This window comes from Panthera pardus, unplaced genomic scaffold (assembly GCF_024362965.1).
Source record: "Panthera pardus isolate Hobbes unplaced genomic scaffold, ASM2436296v1 HiC_scaffold_11, whole genome shotgun sequence".
NCBI lineage: Eukaryota > Metazoa > Chordata > Mammalia > Carnivora > Felidae > Panthera > Panthera pardus.
This window is the reverse complement of record NW_026526666.1, coordinates 28,858,024-28,878,109: the sequence shown is the minus strand read 5'-3', so window position 1 is coordinate 28,878,109 and position 20,086 is coordinate 28,858,024. Positions and strand designations below refer to the sequence as shown.

Genomic DNA, 20,086 nt, shown 5'->3' with positions numbered 1-20,086 from the left:
GTTGAGGATGGGGAGGAAGAGTGGTAGGAAAGGCTGAGCTGGAGTTAGATTCTTAAAGTTATTAAAAAACTATGCTATTGTGTTTGATTAGTCCAAACCCTGGATTTAGTAGACATTATGTCTCCTTCCATGGTGCATTCCTTTATTTACTTATTTTTCTAACAACGATTTCTTTTTTTTTTTTTTCCTTCAAGTTTATTTATTTTGAGAGAGAGAGACAGAGAAAGAGAGAATCCCAACCAGGCTTAGCACTGTCAGCTTGGATCCAGATGTGGGGCTCTAACGCATGAAGAGTGAAATCATGACCTGAACTGAAATCAAGAGTCAGACGCTTAACCACTGAGCCACCCAGGCATCCCGTTTTATTTATTTTTGACTCTAAATAGAAAAGCTTTCCATGTTTTGAGGAAATAACCACCTACAATCACAATGGGTAGTTATCAACGTTGTTTTTTAAGGAGTTAGGCAACAAAGCCAGGTGTGTTTCAGAAAGATAACTGTCAGCACTAGTGAAGACGGCCTGGTTTGGAGAAGCGCCCAAATCCCAGGTTGCAATTAAAATAGTTTTGTCAACCTTAGAAATGGGGAACGGAGGAGGATTTGGTAACAAAGACATTACAGATTGTGGCTATAGAACTTGGTAGATAATTAAGATGGTGGGAGAATATGGAAAGGAATTTTATAATTGCTATCAAAAATAGCATTTATTCCACACATATTTGAGGGCCTACAATATTCCGAGAACTATGCTAGTGCTGAGGATAAAAAGATGAATAGCATAGTATCTGTCCTAGAGCACCTCAGTTTAGTGAGGGAGAGATTGAACAAAAATTATGAAATTGTAATGTTAAGTGTCATAATAAGGTTCTGTATAAAGTGTAGTCAGTGCATAAAGGAAAGGGAAATAATGGGAAGATAATTGGATAGGCTCCTGTACTATTTTAGGATTAGTGGGAGTTCACAAGGCAAAAGAAGAGGCATACTCTTGGCAGAAAGAGTTGAGAGGCAATGGGAAATTCTGGTTGTTCCATATGGCTGGAGAGAAGGGAACAGATGGTAAGGACACGGGATAAAGTTGGATGGGGATGTAGAGTCCAGGGAGTAACACAATCAGATTTGCACTTTAGAAAGATCACTCTGGAAGCAGTATGTAGAATGGAAGGGAGCAGGTGACAAGGCAGGAAGACCAGTGATGAGTATTACAGTAACCAAGGCTTGAACGAGAGGAATGGCTGTGGAGATAGAGAGGTGTGGACATATTTGAGAGATTTAAGATGTGGGTTGGAAAAACTTAGTGACTGACATGGGGATGAGAGGAGGGAGTCATCTTAAAAGACTCAGGTCTCTGACTGGGGTGCCTGGGTAGTTGATGATGTCATTAGCCAAAAACTGAAGTAATCTTAGGATGAGTTTAATTTTGGACATACTGAGTTTGATCTGCCTGTGGGACATTCAAAGGGCTGAGGACAAAACACTGTGGAATAGAAAAAAGAAAAGCCTGAGAAGGAGACTGAAAAGGAATATTCTGAAGTAAAAGAATTAGGAAGCTAAGGTGAGGAGGGGAGAGTGGTGAATGTATAATCTCACTACTAACCAGAGAAGGGCAAATCAAGGAAATCATTCTATTTTTACTGATCAAACTGAAAGGATTTTTTAAAAAATTCAGTGTTAGCAAGAGAATGATAAATTTGGGATAATCGTATGTTGCTACAGGAATATAAATTACCTTTCCTGTAAGTAATTAGGCGATCTGTATCATGAATGTTTATAACTTCCTATCTGAACCTAGTCCTTTCCCTTTTAGGGCTCTCCCATTAAGAATAAGAACCTGAGGGGCGCCTGGGTGGCTCAGTTGGTTGAGCGTCCACCTTCGGCTCAGGTCATGATCTCCTGGTCTGTGAGTTCAAGCCCTGCATTGGGCTCTGTGCTGACAGCTCAGAGCCTGGAGCCTGCTTCTGATTCTGTGTCTCTCTGCCCCTCCACCACTTGTGCTCTCTCTCAAAAACTAAATAAACATAAAAAAAAATTTTTTTTAAAGAATAAGAATCTGAGACCTAGATACAATAGTGAAAATTGAAAACTAGCTAAATGTTAACAGTAGTGGAAGGCTAAATAAATTATGGTACATCTATAACACATTATGCAATGATTACAACTGTTTGCAAAACATCTGTTTAATGCCAAGGGAAGATGCTCAAAAGAAAAAACCCAGGATATATATTTGTAATATCCCAGTTTTCCGTACTTACAGGTATATGGAAAAAGGGACTGGAAGGAAATAAATAAAAATGTTAATGGTGGTTATGGTTAAGTGATACTGATTATTTTTACCTTTTAACTCATATATTTTCCATGTGTTCTACAAAGCACAGAAAAATAAGTAGGTTTGTTTGTTTGTTTTGGGGTGAGTAATAGTAGTTAACAGTGTTGCTGTTTGCGATGTCAAGGTGCACACCTAGACTAGTTCATTATATTTGGACATTATGATTTTACTGGTAGCTTTTGTCCGTTGGTGTTTTTTAGAGTAGAAGGAAGGGCAGAAATGTGAGCAGAAGGTAAAGAAGTAAAACTTATTCTTTCAAGGAAGCTGACTAAAATGAAGACAGTGGTAGTTTGTTTTTAAGATAGAAGTAACTTAAGCACTTTGAAACTAAGAAGCTGGAAATAATGAATTAGGACCATCAAGGAAGAGGCAGGAGGCAGTGGGATCAAGCACAAAGAGTGCTGACACAGGGCACTTCAAAGAACCTCGGGTATTTAATATAACTGAAGCATTGAATTCATGTGGTACAGCAGTGGAAAATAAAGCTGGAAAAGTACAGGCAAGCCAAAACACGAAGAACCCTGTAAGCCATGCTAAGGACTATAAGCAAGCCAGTTAGGCAAAAATATTTAAATTTTGTTTAAAAGGCAAATACATTATAGGACCTTTATTAAGATTACTTTAGCTGTATAGTGTGAAAATATTTTGGGGCAAGAAGAGACTGGAGAAAGGAAGACCTGTAAGGGGGTCATTGGAACAATTAAAGAAAAAAAATGAGGCCCAAGCTTAGGAAGTAATAGCAAGGATAGAAATGAGAGGATGGATTTGAGAGATAACTGGAGGCAGAATGAACAAAATGTGGTTGCCAAGTGAGAGTAAAGACTTGGGAAAAGGGATAAAACTGATTCCCTCCCCATATTCCATAATTCTAACAAGTAAAATAATGGAAGGCTGATGGTTCCTGATTAGAAAAAAGATAATGTCAGGGGCGCCTGGGTGGCCCAGTCAGTTAAGCATCTGACTTTGGCTCAGGTCTTGATCTCATTGTTCGTGAGTTCAAGCCCCACGTCAGGCTCTGTGCTGACAGCTCAGAGCCTGGAGCCGGCTTTAGATTCTGTCTCCCTCTCTGCCTCTCCCCCATTCAGGTTCTGTCTCTGTCTCAAATAAACACACACACATACAAAAAAATGTTCAATTTTGACATGTTGCATTTGAGATACAACTGAGACACAATATAATGTCTTTGAAAATTCAGAAACCCAACAAACTATGACCTTTCTACTCCTACCCCATCTTCTGATAGTTTGGGGGGGAATTTGGGCAGGTGGAAGTGGGAACTTGGTTTGGCTTAGTTTAATGATCTATTGCAGGAGCTATTTTCAATTTAGAATTACTTATACACTCTTCTCCAGTGATATTTATATTATTTTCATATTGTAAATTTTTTTTTATTTTTTTAATGTTTATTTTTTAGAGAGAGAGAGAGAGAGAGAGAGAGAGAGCAGGGGACGGGCACAGAGAGAGGGGAGACAGAGAATCCAAAGCAGACTCCAGGCTCCGGGCTGTCAGCACAGAGCCCGATGCAGGGCTCAAACCCACGGACTGTGAGATCATGACCTGAGCTGAAGTTGGACGCTTACCCGACTGAGCCACCAAGAATTTATTGTAAATTCTTATACCAAGAGTACTTTGAATCTGGCTTAGTTAGATATGAGAAGTATACATTTCTATCATGTTAATAAGGCATGAGTTACTTTTAGTGTCCATGATCCATTTTTCATAGAGTGGTTCCTTAACCACTTCCAAATTTAGCCAACATTAGCATAAGAATTTTAATTCTGAGAATTTCAATTCAATTCTGATTCTACATTTATATATATATATATATATATATATATATTTATGTCCCAACAAATTAAGTAATTTCCAAGTCAGAAAAATACTAAGAAAAATACCTTCACACAAAGACATATTTTTCCCTAAAAGAGTTTTCATATAAAATGTACTGAAGTTTATCCCTTTTCTTCCCATTTAAGCTCAATTTTAGCCTGGCAAGAGAATTATATAAAAAATTGAAATAGAAATATACCTACATTTTTTTAATGTTTATTTATTTATTTTTGAGAGAGAACACAAGCAGGAAGAGGCAGAGAGGGAGACACAGAATCTTAAGCAGGCTCCGAACTGTCAGTACAGAGCCGACAAGGGGCTCAAACCCACGAAGTGTGAGATCATGACCTGAGTTGAAATCAGATGCTCAACCAACTGAGCCACCCACACACCCTGAATTTATATCTACATTTAAACTATTACGTGTTTAGGAAAGAAGATCCCTAACATCCTTACAAAATTATCCTTTTACTTACATCCATGCAACTCTCAAAACATGCATAATCTACTTTAAAGTCAAGAAGGTAAATAAAGTACTTTCTTATAGTTTCTGATTTAGAGTGAATTATAAAGAACAATACTCAAGTTTAAGAAGTTAGAAAAACAATTTCAAATAGAATCCAAAAGAAAGGAATTAATACAAACAATAGTGGAACTTAATTAGAAATCAGAGAGGGGTGCCTGGGTAGTTCAGTCGGTTAAGTGCCTGACTCTTGATTTTGGCGCAGGCATGATCTCACGGTTTGTGAGATTGAGCCCAGCATCAGGCTCCATGCCAACAGAGCTGAGCCTCTTGGGATTTCTCTCTCCCTCTCTCTCTCTGCCCCTCCCCAGCTCACACATGCATGCTCTCTCTCTTCTCTCAAAATAAACTTAAAAAGAAATCAGAGAGAGTTGAAACTGACAACTCTAAGAGCTGATTCTTTAAAAACACACACTAGCTTAATGGAGAGAAAAGCATAAATACACAATATTAGAGATGAAATGACATAAAATGATAAAGCACTGTTTTGTACAACTACATACAAAAGAGTTGAAAACCTGGATGAAATGGACAACTTCTAGAGAAATCTAAATTACCAAAATAGGCTTAAAAAGAGAAAATATATGCCTTGGAAGAAACTGAGGAAACATTCAGAATCTTTCATTTTGGAATATGGAGAAAAAAGAAAAGCCCTCAGATGCAATTAAAGAAGCCACCGTAGTGTGATCACCAAAAGCTGACTTAAGATAGCATAAATCAGAAAATTATGGAATAGTATCACTTATAATAATGAATGCAAAATTCCTAAAAGGTTCAGAAATATAGAATATGTGGAAATTTATTTAAGTAATGCAAGATGATTTAATGTTGGGAAACCTATTCGTATAGTACATCCATATTAATAGATTAAATATAGAAAAATAATATCATTGTCTCCATAGGTACCAATAATTTGAAACAATGAAACCAAAAGAGTACTATAAGAAAACATACATAGGGTTTTCATATAATCTTTTCTAAATAACAACTTTTTTTTTTTTTTTTTTAAGAGAGAGCATGTAAGCAGGGGAGAGGAGCAGAGGGAGAGAGAATCTTAAGCAGGCTCCACTCATCTTGGAACCTGACATGGGGCTCAATCCCACAACCCTGGGATCATGACCTGAACCTAAATCAAGAGTCAGATGCTTAACTGACTGAGCCACTGAGGCACCCTTAATATAACCTAAAATAAGAAAGCACATGAACCTCAAAAATATGAAACTCTGAAAAAATTTAAGATTGATAATTTGGCTATTTAAAATTTAGAACTAGGGGCGCCTGAGTGGGTCAGTCGGTTAAGCGTCCAACTTCGGCTCAGGTCATGATCTCACAGTTTGTGAGTTCGAGTCCCATGTCAAGCTCTGTGCTTACAGCTCAGAGCCTGGAGCCTGCTTCAGATTCTGTGTCTCCCCCTCTCTCTGACCCTCTCCTGCTCGCTCTCTCAAAAATAAATACACATTAAAAAATAAATAAAATTTAGAACTAATATATGCCCAAAATACTACAGACAGAATGAAAAGCAAAACATAAAAGTGGGGGGAAATTTTTTCATTTTAACAAAAATTAAAATGCAAACAGCTGGTAAACAATGAAAAGATGTTTGGGCACCTGGGCGGCTCAGTTGGTTAAGGCTCTGACTTTGGCCTCATGACCTGAGGGTCATGATCTCACTCACAGTTTGTGGGTTTGAGCCGCACATCAGGCTCTGTGCTAACAGTGGAGAGCCTGCTTCAGATTCTCTCCCTCTCTCTCTCAGCCCCTCCCCTGCTTGTGCATGCATGTGCTCTTATCTCAAAAATAAATGAATAAACTTTAAAAAAAAAAAAAAAGGTATTTAACCAGACTCATGATTAAGAAGCATATAGAGAGCCACCTGGATGGTTCATTAGGTTAAGCGTCTGATTCTTGATTTCAGCTCAGGTCATGATCTCATGGTCATGTGATCGAGCCCCACGTTGGGCTCTGTGCTGGGTGTAAAGCTTGCTTAACATTCTCTCTTCTTCTCCCTCTGCCCCTCTCCTGAACTCACTCACTCTCTCTCTCTCTCTCAAAAATAAACAAATAAATGAAAGCACTAGAAAACCATAAAAGGTTTTTGAAAATATAGATTCAGTAACATATTTAATAAGTGAGAATATTATAAGTAAAATAAGTGAATATCCACTAACCCGTTTTAATTACAAATTACAAATGAAAACAAATTAGATGCTTAAAAAATTACTGGAACTAATTGGATTCAATTAACCAATTGAAATATATGAAAGTAGAAAAATAATTCCAAGTATTACTATACTATACAAGTTTAAATTATTGGTCAAATCAGATAACTGCTTGAAATTCAATTTCAACTTAATTTTGAAAATCAAGCTAGAATTCTGGGAAGATTACGTTAAATTCAATTCAAGAACAGTGTGTGGGATGATTGTGCTTTTCATAGTCAATGAGATAAGAAAATCTAAAAATTACTAAGGAGGAAATGAAAATATTTTGGGCTGTCATATGTAGCACAAATACCTGAGTCAATTTATATTACCACACAGATTTATTTGTACCATGTCATTGTCAAGCAGCTATTATTACCATCAGAGATATAACACCCTTATTTGCCTTTTAAATTTTTAAATTTATTTAGAAGCAGGAAAAAATCATAAGTTCATTGGTTAGTTTCATCTTCCATAAATTGTTGCTTAAAAATTACTGATCATTTCAAAACTTACTTGAACATAATGTTGACGTGACATCTTAGAAACAACAATTCAGTCAGTAGATTCTAAAATTAGTAATACTAATAAATGAAAAATATTACATGTGTAAGAATTCTCAGGGAAAAAAATGTCAGTTTTACCAAGTACATTTTTGTAAAGATGTGACTGACTAGTTACCTGAGTCATCTGTGGGAGTGATGCTTCATTTGTATGTGAAAATAATCTCATTTTCATGTTTCAGTTCCCTTTATTTTAATCACCAATAATATTATATCTTTATTCATATTTCAACTGTTTACCCTAAATGAAAAGTTGAAGTATATATAGTTTCTTCCTTTACATAATTTATATTCCAAATATTTCATAATAGAAAACTAGAGAAGCAATTAGGAGTCATATTTGCAGGAAATTTGACCAAGATTTATATTCTTAATATATAAATACCTTATATATCAATCAGAAGAATGCCTAGCAGAAAACTAGGCAAAAGGTACAAACAAAATTAATTAAAGAAAATAGAAAGGATCAATAAAAATACAGTGAATGATAAAAATTTTTATATAGTAGTAAAGAGGTACAAAACAAAACATGTTCATCTGCCTAATTGATAAACAAAATTATGAAACCTATGATATCTAGAGTACAGTGACATCGGCATTACATTCATGTATTGTTGGTGTAAGTGTAAATTGGTGCAGACTTTCTGGAAAGCACTTTGGCAATAGGAATATGAGCCATAAAAATCTTTATAATCATTGACTTGGTAATCTCATTTCTAGAAACTTAATGAATAATCAGAAATAGTTGAAAACATACACGTACTCGTGTATATTTTTAAAGTCTTGACATAAAGGAATAAATAAGTTATTTTATTTCAGTATATAGGGATATTAAACCACTAATAAATATTTTATAAGAACATCTGATTTGCAAAATGCTCACAGTAAAATGAAGGAGATATTAATGTGTGTGTGTGTATATATATGTATATATAGTATAATCTATTTATGATAAAGACTGCTATGATAGTCTCTTGTGTCAGTTCAGCTAGGCTCTAGTACTGAGTAATTTAATCAAACACTAACCTAGGTGCTGCTGTGAGGTATTTTGTAAATGTATTTATCCTCTATAATCACTTGACCAAGTATAGGAGATTATCCTTGATAATGTGACTGGGCCGCATCCATCAGTTGAAGACCTTACAAGCACAAACTGAAGTTTTCTGGAGAAGAAGAAATTCTGCCTCAAGACTGAAGCATCAACTCATGTCTGAGTTCCCAACCTGATGTACAAATTTCAGACTTGGCAGCCCCCACAATCCTGTGGGTTGATTCCTTAAAATAAATCTCTTACTATGTATCTCCAATTGGTTCTGTGTCTCTGGACAACCTGACTGGTGCAACTACTAATATCCTACCCTAGTATCTATTCTCCTTTTCTTTCCTTGTAGAACCCTGAATTTATAGCTGGGAACTTGGCTACTCGGAATAAATACTACATTTCCCTGCCTTACTTGCAGCTAATTATAACCTTGTGACCAGGTTCTGACCAATGAAATAGAAATAACAGTGTTGAGTAGCACTTTCTAAAAGTTTATTTAAAGAGGTTGGGTTTTCCTTCTCTTCTTCCCTGTCAAGCTGCCTGGAGCATAAATGTGCCATAAGGGTGAGTGCCACACCCTGGTGATAGCAGAATGGAAAGCTACCAGGAATCTGGGTCCCTAAATACCTCATGAAACCACTGTATCAACCCTGGACTACCTACAGACCAACCCTGGACCTCTATTACATGAGGGAAGAGGATTTTGTATATTAAACTTAGCATTTTCAACTACTATTAACTGAATGTTCTCTTCTATGCAGTCAGACCTAATCCTATTTATCATACATATGAATATATAACTAAAGATAACTATACCAATATATTGGTAGTAGTTAGCTCTGGATTTGGGAATGTGTTCTTGTTATACTCTTTTTTTCTGCTTTTTACATTAGGAATGTATTGGGGTGCCTGTCTGGCTCAGTACACAGAGAATGCAAGTCTTGATCTTGGGGTCATGAGTTTGAGCCCCACATTGGATGTAGTGTTTACTTAAGAAAAATAAAATTGAAATTAAAATATATTAATTACTGGTATACTAAAATTTTTTAATAAAACTTAAAATGGTGGGAATTATTTTTCCTAACAATTTTGATCATAATTGTAGCTATTGTAATTGACACATAAGGTACACATATGTGTAAATGACACATAATTGACACATTAGATGAATCTCATTTTGTGTCTTTAAAAGATAGATGATAAGGGGGCACCTGGGTGGCTCAGTGAGTTAGGTGTCTGACTTTGGCTCAGTTTGTGATCTCACAGTCATGGTTTTGAGCCCTGTATTGGGTTCTGCACTGACAGCTTGGAGCCTGCTTCGAATTCTCTGTCTCCCCCTCTCTCGTTTTCTCTCTGCCCCTCCCCTGCTTATGCTCTCTCTCTCCCTGTCTCTCAAATCAACATTAAAATAAAAAAAAAAAGATGATAGGGGAACACCTGGGTGGTTCAGTCAGTTAAGTGTCTGACTCTTGATTTCAGCTCAGGTCATGATCTCAGCACAGAGCTTGCTTGGGATTCTCTCTCTCTCCATCTCCCATGGTCCCACCACTGCACACTACCCACCCCCCCCCCTTCTCTTAAAATAAATAAACTTAAAAAAAAAAAAAGACAGATGATAGGGACTTCAGGGGAGATGTCAGAGTAGGAGGATCCTAAGCTCACTTTGTCCCATGGATACAACTAGATAACACCCATGTCAGTGTAATTACCCAGAAAATGACCCAAAGACTGGCAGAACCAACTCTCCACAGCCAAATGTAAAGAAGAGGCCACATCAAAGAGGGCAGGAAGGGCAGAGACTCGATCAGGAGCTGAACAGTCCGGTGGGACTATAAGTGGGAGGGAGGGACATAGGTGTGGAGAAGGGAGAAGACCAGATCTCCACACCAGGCACCCCAGTCATGGAGAACCCACATGGAGAAGACAAATTCCCATAACATTTGGCTTTGAAAAACAGAGGGCCTAAGAATCAGTGGGGCTTAACATCTGGAACTTGAAAAATCAGCAGGCTGGGCTCTGGGAGAGCTAGGAGGGTGGAGTCCCCACCTTTAAAGAGATAACACAGCAAAGAGCCACATGGAGATACAGCATAGAAGCAGTAGTTAAAACCTGATGTAGGGGCTCCTGGGTGTCAGTCACTTAAGTGTCCAACTTGTGGTTTCAGCTCAGGTCATGATCTCACAGTTCGTGGGTTTGAGCCGTGCACTGGGCTCTGTGCTGACAGTGCAGAGCCTGCTTGTGATTCTCTCTCTCTCTCTCTCTCTCTCTCTCTCTCCCTCCCTCCCTGCCCCTCCTGCATCTCTCTCTCAAAATAAATATAATTTAAAAAACAAAACAAAACACTTGAGGTATACAGGAAGATTCATTTACTAATCACTGAGCATGTGGTGGAGGGGCAGGGATCTTTGGGAACTTTCCCCAAGAACAAAAGAACTAGTAGGTGCCATTTCCCTCCCCTGCCCCACAGCCTAAATACAAAAACACCTTCAGGAACCAGCACGGAGCCATCACTCTCCACCTAGCTTGCTAACAGCACCCCTTTGCACTTCTGCAGGTCTACTCCCTCCAACCTGGCCAGCCTCAGAGAAGTAGTCCCAAGCAGATGCAGGTCCCTTGTGGACCTTGCTGGCACAGTGCACCCTGCGTTCATGTGCTCCTACAGACCTGCCCCCTTCAATATGTCCTTGGCAAGAGACCATCCAAAGTGGTGTCACGGGTCTGGCAGTGTATAAGCAGTCCCAACAGGGGCCAGTACCACTCCAAAGTGACTCCTGTCCCAGAGAGAGGGGAAGATAACTACATATACCAGTCCAACTGCAGCCCCAGCAGTGTACTGGGGGTAGACCTCAGGTCTGACTGCAGGCCCTGCCCACCTAAAAAAGCTTCACAGGGGACAACACAGGGAAATCACCCTGAAGTTCCATGCTACTGCATCTAGGCAAATACCTAGTCTGACTCAACTCAAGCCCAAGATGGCCCCAGACTGGCCCAATGACAACACAGGAACCAAACCCTGCCCACAACAGGCACAGAGAACCAAGGCAGATGACTGGACTGAAGGCACAAGCAGCATGGCAATAACAGCAGGGCACGTGCAACACACATAGAAGACACCTCTGAAGCAGCAGATTCTGGTGAACAGGAGATACTGCACTGCAGAGCACTACAGGACCTCTTCTTCATAAACCCAGTATCTTCAAGAACAGGAGACATAGTTGGCTTTCCTAACACATATAAGCAGACACAGAGAATTAGACAAAATGAGAAGACAGAGGAACATGTCTCAAATGAAAGAACAGGACAAAATCACAGCAAGAGACCTAAATGAAACAGAGATGAGTAATATATCTGATGGAGACTTCAGTGAGACCATTAACAAAGAGAGAAAACATAAAACAAACCAATCAGAGATGAAGTACTCAATAAAGGAAATAAACAATAAACTAGATGGAATAAATAGACTAGAGGAAGCACAAGAACAGATCAGTAAACTGGAGGACAGAGTAATGAAAGCAATCAGGCTGAAAAGGAGAGAAGGGAAAATAATAATAATAATAATAATAATAATAATAATAATAAATGAAATGAGACTTAGGGAACTCAGTAACACCATCAAGCATACTAACATTCTCATTATAGGGATCCCAGAAGAAGAAAAGAGAAAAAGGGGTGGAAAATTTATTTGAAGAAATAATGGCTGAAAACTTCCCAAATGTGAGGGAGGAACCAGAAATCCAGATCCAGGAGGCACAAAGAACCCTGAACAAAATCAACCGAGAAGGCCCACACCAACACGTAGTAATGAAAATGGTTAAAAGTGGTTATAAAGAGAGAATTTTAAAAGCAGCAAGAGAAATGAAAACAGTTACATACAAGGAAAACAAAGGCAAAAATAAACTATTGGAACTACATCAAAATAAAAACCTTCTGCACAGCAAAGGAAATAATCAACAAAACTAAGACAACCTATTTAATAGGAGAAGATATTTGAAAATGACATGTCTGATATGTGTACAAAATATATAAAGACTTACAAAACTCAATGCCAAAAAAAACCAAAACAATTCAAAGTAGGCAGAAGACATGAACAGACATTTCTACAAAGACATACAGATAACCAACAGACACATGAAAAGATGCTCAACAGTACTCATCATCAAGGAAATGCAAATCAAAACCACAATGAGCTATCATGCCATACCTGTCAGAATGGATAAAATAAAATAAAAAACATCAGCAACACGTGTTGGCAAGGATGTGGGGAAAAAGGAATCCTCATGCACTGTAGGTGGGAATGCATACTGGTGCAGCCACTATGGAAAACATTACAGAAGTTCCTCAAAAACTTAAAAATAGAAATATCACATGATCCAGTGATTTCACTACTGGGTATTTACCCAGAGAAAACAAAAACACTAATTTGAAAAGATATATGGACCCCTATGTTTGTTACAGCATTATTTACAAGAGCCAAGTTATGGAAGCAGTCCAAGTATTGATCAATAGATGAATGGAAAAAGATATGGTGTGTGTATGTGTGTGTGTGTGTGTGTGTGTGTGACTATACACACACACAGTGGAATATTACTCAGCCATAAAAAAAGAAATCTTGCCATTTGCAGCAACATGGATGGATCTAGTAAAGGGTATAATGCTAAATGAAATAAATCAGTCAGAGAAAAACACCATATGATTTCACTCAAATGTGGAATTTAAGAAACAAAATAAATGTACAAAAAAAAAGAGACAAGCCAACCAAAAAGCAGGCCCTTAACTAAAGAGAACAAATTGATGTCTACCAGAGGAGAGGTGGGTAGGGGGAGAATGAGTGAAATAGGTGAAGGGTATTTAGAGTACACTTATCATGATGAGCACTGAGTAATGTATAGAATTGTTGAATCACTATATTGTACACCTGAAAGCAATATAACAGTATATATTAACTACACTGGATTTAAATTAAAAAAAAGATAAATAGGTAAAACATAGATGAGTCTTTAATATTATTAAAAGTTTTTGCACACCAAGTCAAATGAGTTTAAAAGCACAGAACTAACTAAAAAAGGACTCATTCATTTCAACTTATCCTCCTCCAGTCTGGATAGTTTATTCTCTAGGAGTTCTGTAAAGCTGTCCCCCTGGATCTCCCTTCATGTTCAACATGAGGATTCCTTCACTTCTTTCCTCATTAAACTCCCCATTAACTATGTCCCACATCTTCCTCTTTGTTTTATATTCTAGTTTTGGTGGAGTACTTCCTCCAAAGGGATCCATGAGAGGCACAATTTTTAAGAATTTGAAAGCCAGAAAACACCTTTATTCTACCCATGCACTTAGAAGATAGCTTAACTGAATATAACATTCTTGAATGGGAATAATTTTATTTCCAATTTTTGAATATGTTATTTCCAGTGTTGTTGTTAAGTCTGATGCTATTCTGATTCTTGTTTTTTTGTTTGTTTGTTTTTATTTTTGTAAGTAGTCTGAAGAATTTTAGGACTTTCTCTTTGTCCTTGATATTATAAAATAGTATGACCATGTACCTGACATGGGTATATTTTCATCCATTGTCCTACACATGTGGGAGGCCCTTTCAGTTTGGAAACTCATGTCCTTCCATGGTAGAAAATTTTCTTAGATTATTGATTCAATGATTTTGTCCTCCTCTATTTTCTCTGTTCTGTCTTTTTGAAACTCCTGTTATTAGATATGGGAACACTAATACCTTTTCCCTCAAATTAATCTCTTTGTCCTTTAGTTCTTGAGGAATTTCCTTAACTTTGTCTCCCAGTGCTTCCATTCAGCTTTGAATTTTCATTATTGCTATTTTATTTTTTATTTTGTACATTGAAATTTTTCTTAATAGTATTTTCTTCTTGTTCCTTGGATGCAGTATTTTCCTCATCTGAGGGTATAAATTATTTTTTTTACAGTTTCATACTCTGCACAGTGAGTTTCTCCCAATTTGCTTTTTTCTATTTGTTTTTGTGTCTATTTTTAGAGACTGAAATTAGAGGCATTCTTTGGCTTTTTTCTCATATTTTAGGGACTCAAATATTTTTTGGAAATTATATGCAAGTGAGTTGGGCTTGTTGATGGTAGTCTTCTTGGCAGAATAATCTGATTGGGCCCATTTTTTGTGAAACACCACTGTCAGCATCTTGAGGTCTTTTCATCTAATCTATTTAGATTCCTCATATAATAAAAATCTTCCTATCTCCTGCCTGGAAGAAATGACCTTGATACCAACATTCTAAGAGCAATTATGGTACATTATGGAAGAGGGTATCACTTTCTGTGTGTATGTATTCTCTTATCCTCCCGTTTTTAGCAAAATCCGCTTTCAGTTGCACCTGTAGTCCCCCCGTCAAAGACTATCAGACTACCCTCTCCAGAGAAATAACCTCTGATTTGCTGAAGTCAGGGAGGAGGAGTCACCTGGCTATGAGTAGGGCATCTTGGATTCTGAATGCTTCTTAAACAGGCTTTCAAGGGGCGCCTGGGTGGCTCAGTCGGTTAAGCGTCCGACTTCGGCTTAGGTCATTATCTCACAACTCGTGAGTTCCAGCCCCGCGTCGGGCTCTGTGCTGACAGCTCAGAGCCTGGAGCCTGTTTCGGATTCTGTGTCTCCCTCTCTCTCTCTGACCCTCCCCTGTTCATGCTCTGTCTCTCTCTGTCTCAAAAGTAAATAAACGTTTAAAAAAAAAAAAAAAAAACAGGCTTTCAATAATTCTGCCTCTAAGTCACACCTCTGATACACCAGAAACTCTGAAACAAATTTCTAAGCCTCTGGGAGTTCTGAGTTGCTTTCTGACTCCCCCCACTGCTGAGTTAGGCTTTACCTTTCTTTGATTTATTAGGTTAATCTTGGATTTATTAGGTTAATTGTCACTCCTTCTTTTGCTTCCAGCTTCCAAAATTGTTTTATGACCTCTACCATTCTCTTTTTTATTTCATGGTGTATACTTTTTATTTTTCTTTAAATATCTTTTTTTTTCTTTAAATATCTTCAACATCATTTATAAGATTAAATTTGTTAATTTTCTCATTTTGTTTTAGATTTTTATGTTTTCACCGTCCTTCTTTTGTGTCTTTTTTTCTACAAATCAGATTTCATTTGCTTTTCTCTAATGTTTAGAAAATTAGTATTCTAACTCCCCCATGCAGTTAACACTATTTTCCCTAAAACATTTTTTACCTTATATTTCTCCAGTCCACAAGAATCCAATGTGTAATGACATCTTTTGAGTTTCCCCTATTGGAAATGAGAAATTAGCACACCTCTCTCTCCACCACTTTCCTCTTACCTTATGTCCTTTGTTTACTCCTCTCTCTGATACTGTTTAGATGTTTTGAGTGTTTGGATCCAGATTATCATTCAGAATTTTTACATGATATGTCTTCCCTTTTAAGAGTAATTTTGACTTTTGTTTTAGCCCAGTTCTCCAGAAAATAGAACCTAAGGCAAAGCTTGTGGAACTCATGTTTTATCAGAGGGTTCAATCCTAGGGAAGCAACAGTGAGGAAGAAAGTAAAGTAAAAAGGGAAGGAGGGAAGCAAATACAAGGAGGCAAGCTATGCTCAGCTTCATGAGAAATAGTTGCTTGCTTGGTCACACAGGACACCTTTGGAGAGGCTAATGGTGCTTCTGAATCTTAGAACAATAAGGGGGAAGAAGGGTGAAAATTTATGTGCTTGCTCTTCCCTATTTTCTCTTCATTGCACCATAGGAGTTAATTCCTCCGTACTTACAGACTGTGACCTGGGCACCTATTGGCAGCTACTGGAGAAGCCAAGGCCTCCCTCCATGGATCTCATTGGGCCAATACAGCTTCCACTGTAGCATATATGATGGAGCCCATGCCAAAAATAGCCTTCCTACCTGGGAAAGCTGATCCAGCTGGTGGTGTCAGAAGACAAAATCCAGTTGGAGGAATCAGGAGTTATTATTGTAGGAATGGCAAGAGCCTTTGAATGGGCTGCTTGGGCTGGGAAGCTGAGCGAATACTGAAACCAGGGAAACAAAGGGTCAAAAGGATCTGAAGATGTGCATAAATTAATGCATTACATCTGTGTTTAGCTTTTGTGACTATATTAATAAGTCTTTATATGTATGTCTTCATTTAACCCATTTGAGTGCTCATTGCCTGTCCTTACCTCTCAGTTAGTTGAAAATAGCTTGTAATAATTATCTCCTATAATTTAGTATTGCAGCACGGAAGTCTGAAGTGAACATGGTTTTCTTGTGCTTTCTAGGAAACATCTTTTATTTCCTTCACAGATCTTTGTAGATTTTTTTTCTGGAGCCTTGTAATTTAAAAACATTCTCAGGCTTGTCTAGATGTAGGTCTTTGTCATTTATTTTTGCCAAAAACATGGCTATTTCTTTCTGTCTGCATCTATGGGCTTTTTATTCTCATCAGGAAAGTGTCCTTCCCATCATATATTTGATTTTCTTCCACTTGTTTTAGTCTCTTCTTCATGAATACCAATTGTCTTTTCTGTTTCCCTACTTTTATCTGTTCCACCTACCTCTTATCTTTATCTGTTCACCAGGAGTGTCTCAAGTAACCCTCATTATTTATTCAATATTCTTGCAGAGTCAAGTCTTTCTTCATTGCCAGTGGGGATTTTAATTCTGTGGTTGCGTTATTTTTGTATAATTCCCTGTCCTTTATTTTATTCATAACATTTTCTTGAGTTCCCATTTAATCCTGTTTATATCTTTCTTCTCACACTTTATGGATGCATGTTTTTAGAACACACATGGCTTTTTGTACTCTATTAAGGATGCAAATAGTCTCTGGAAGCTTTCTTTTGGATAATGCAGTAGATCATTTTTATGCTTTTCCTTTCAGTCTTTATGGTGCCATTTCCTTTCCCTTGTTCTGAAATATTTTTTCATAGGTTCCATGTTGATTTTTTCTCTTCTTTTACTCACTTTTCTGTAAGACTCCTCAGACTTAAGTGTTTATCAACAGATAGAATTGTATGTTTCTTTTGGTCCTGTTCCCTTTCCACTTGTATATGTGTCAGATCTTATTTCAATTTCTATGTCTACTAATCATTGACCTATTGAACTTTCCCTGTACTGGCTGTTCTTATACTATTGTCTAATTTTCTGTTAGAAGATTTTGAAATGACAGAGTACATAAAAAACTACAAAATTCTCAGTTTGCACTGCTCTTGGGTCGTCTCTCTGCTCCTCCCTACAATGCTATATATTGGGACAATACACTTCCCAACATGCAGCCTGCTCCCTCCTTCCTGCTCAACTGTTTCCTTCTAGCTCTCTATGGATGTAGTACAAGAGAGAGATAGTAGAGGTAAAGGGAAGAAGAAATAAAGAGGTAATTAATATAACTCTGGCTATTTCCTAAGGCAAGGGGAATAAAAGCAAAAATAAACAATTGGGATTACATTAAACTAAAAAAATTTGGTGCAGTGAAAGAAACTACCAACAAAACAAAAAGGGAACCTACTGAATGGGAGAAGGTATTCGCAAATGATATATCTGACAAGGGGTTAATATCCAAAATATACATTGGGTCACCTGGGTGGCTCAGTCGGTTAAGCGTCTGACTTCAGCTCAGGTCATGATCTTGCAGTCTGTTGAGTTAGAGCCCCACGTCGGGCTCTGTGCTGACAGCTCAGAGCCTGGAGCCTGCTTTGGATTCTGTGTCCCGCCTCTCTCTGCCCCTTTCCCACTCGTGCTCTGTCTCTCAAAAATAAATAAATGTTAAAAAAACATCCAAAATATATAAAGAACCTATACAACTTTAACACCAAAAACAAAAAACAAAAAAAAAAAACAAACCAACCAAAAAAACCCTAATTAAAAAATGAGCAGAAGAGCCGAATAGTCATTTTTCCACAAAAGATGTACAGGCGGCTAACAGACACATGAAATGCTGTTCAGTAGAACTTGCCATCAGGGAAATGAAAATCAAAACCACAATGAGTTATTCCCTCACACCAGTCAGAATGGCTAGTATCAAAAAGACAAGAAATAGAAAATGTTGGCAAGGATGTGGAGAAAAGGAAACCCTTATCCCCTGTTGGTGGGAATGTAAATTGGTACAGACACAATGGGAAAAAGTATGGGGGGTTCCTCAAAAAGATTAAAATAACAATCACATGATTCAGTAATTCTAATGGTGGGTATTTACCAGAAGAAAATGAAAACACTAATTCAAAAAGATACATGCACCCCTAAGTTTATTGCAGTATTATTTATAATAGCCAAGATATGGAAGCACCCTAATTGTCCATCAAGAGAGACAAATGTCCACCATATATATATATATATATATATATATATATATATATATATATGAATATTACTCAGCCATAAAAAGAGTGAAATCTTGCCATTCACAATAACATGGATGGACCTAGAATATATTATGCTAGGTGAAATAAGTCAGACAGAAATAGATAAATAGCATAAGATTTCACTTATATGTGGAATCTAAAAAACAAATGAACAAACAAAAAGCCAGACTCAGAAACTCATAAATACAGGGAACAAACTCAAAGTGGTGGTTACCAGAGGAGAGAGGGTTGTGGGGATGGGTGAAATAGGTGAAGAAGAGTAAGACGTACAGGCTCCTAGTTATAAAATAAGTAAGTCACAGGGATGGGAAGTACAGCAATAGGAAATATAGTCAGTAATATCATAATAGCTTTGTATGGTGACAGATGATAATTATACTTATTGTGGTGAGCATTTCATAATGTATATAATTGTCGAATCACTATGTTGTAAACCTGAAATTAATATAATATTGCATTGTCAACTATACCTCAATTAAAAAAAAAGAGCTCTGGCTGCCTCAAAAAGCAGTGCATACCTGGTAAAAGTAGTAACCACAAAATTTATAATTGGCACATACACTTGATCTGATGCAGGGACAGAGATAGATATTATGTATTTTTTAAATCCCTTTTTATATGATAAAACTTGATTATGCTTTGAAGGGTAGGAATTTCTTTATCCAGTTCAAAATGCCTTAAATTCAGGAATTTTTATGTTCTCAGACGTAGTTTTTGCTGCTGTGTTGAATTTTCCTCTAGGTTGCTTTTATATTACGACTGAGAACTGAAGGCAATTTCCCTTGCCTAAAAACAAGAATCTGTCGAAGTGTCTAAACTTTGAGGAATTAACCATTAAATTACAGCTACACTCAATAATCACATTAAACCAACAGTAGCTACAACACAAGGGATTATCACTGACAGTTGAGAGCTCAGGAGAGATTTAAATCAGAGGATGAATAGAACCAGTGTGGTAGGAGTGCAAAAATTCTTTCTTAATGTCTGAATAAAGAACTGAATATATTTTGCTTTATCTAAACCATATACATACATGCCCAAACCTATTTTTAAAAAGCTTTTAAAGCCAAACAACCAGCTACTTTTATTTAAAAATGTTTTTGTAATGTTTATTTATTTTTGAGAGAGAGACAGAGTGCAAGCAGGGGAAGAACAGAGAGAGGGAGACACAGAATCCGAAGCAGGCTTCAGGCAATAAACTGTTCACATCCAGTCATTTAAAAATAGGAATTTATATACATGGTGAGTTTTGAGAATATAGTACTGTAT

General features: G+C 37.2%; 1 protein-coding gene across 1 annotated transcript in view; it reads left to right on the top strand.

Moving 5' to 3' along the window:
• Window positions 1-9,507, top strand: part of BTBD8 (BTB domain containing 8) — a 117,149-nt gene extending 107,642 nt beyond the window's left edge. The window contains exon 18 of the mRNA XM_019414171.2: window positions 9,019-9,507. Within this exon, the coding sequence (XP_019269716.2) occupies window positions 9,019-9,044 (26 nt within the window). The 3' untranslated portion in view covers window positions 9,045-9,507. The remainder of the gene's footprint in view (window positions 1-9,018) is intronic.
• Window positions 9,508-20,086: the final 10,579 nt, after the last annotated feature.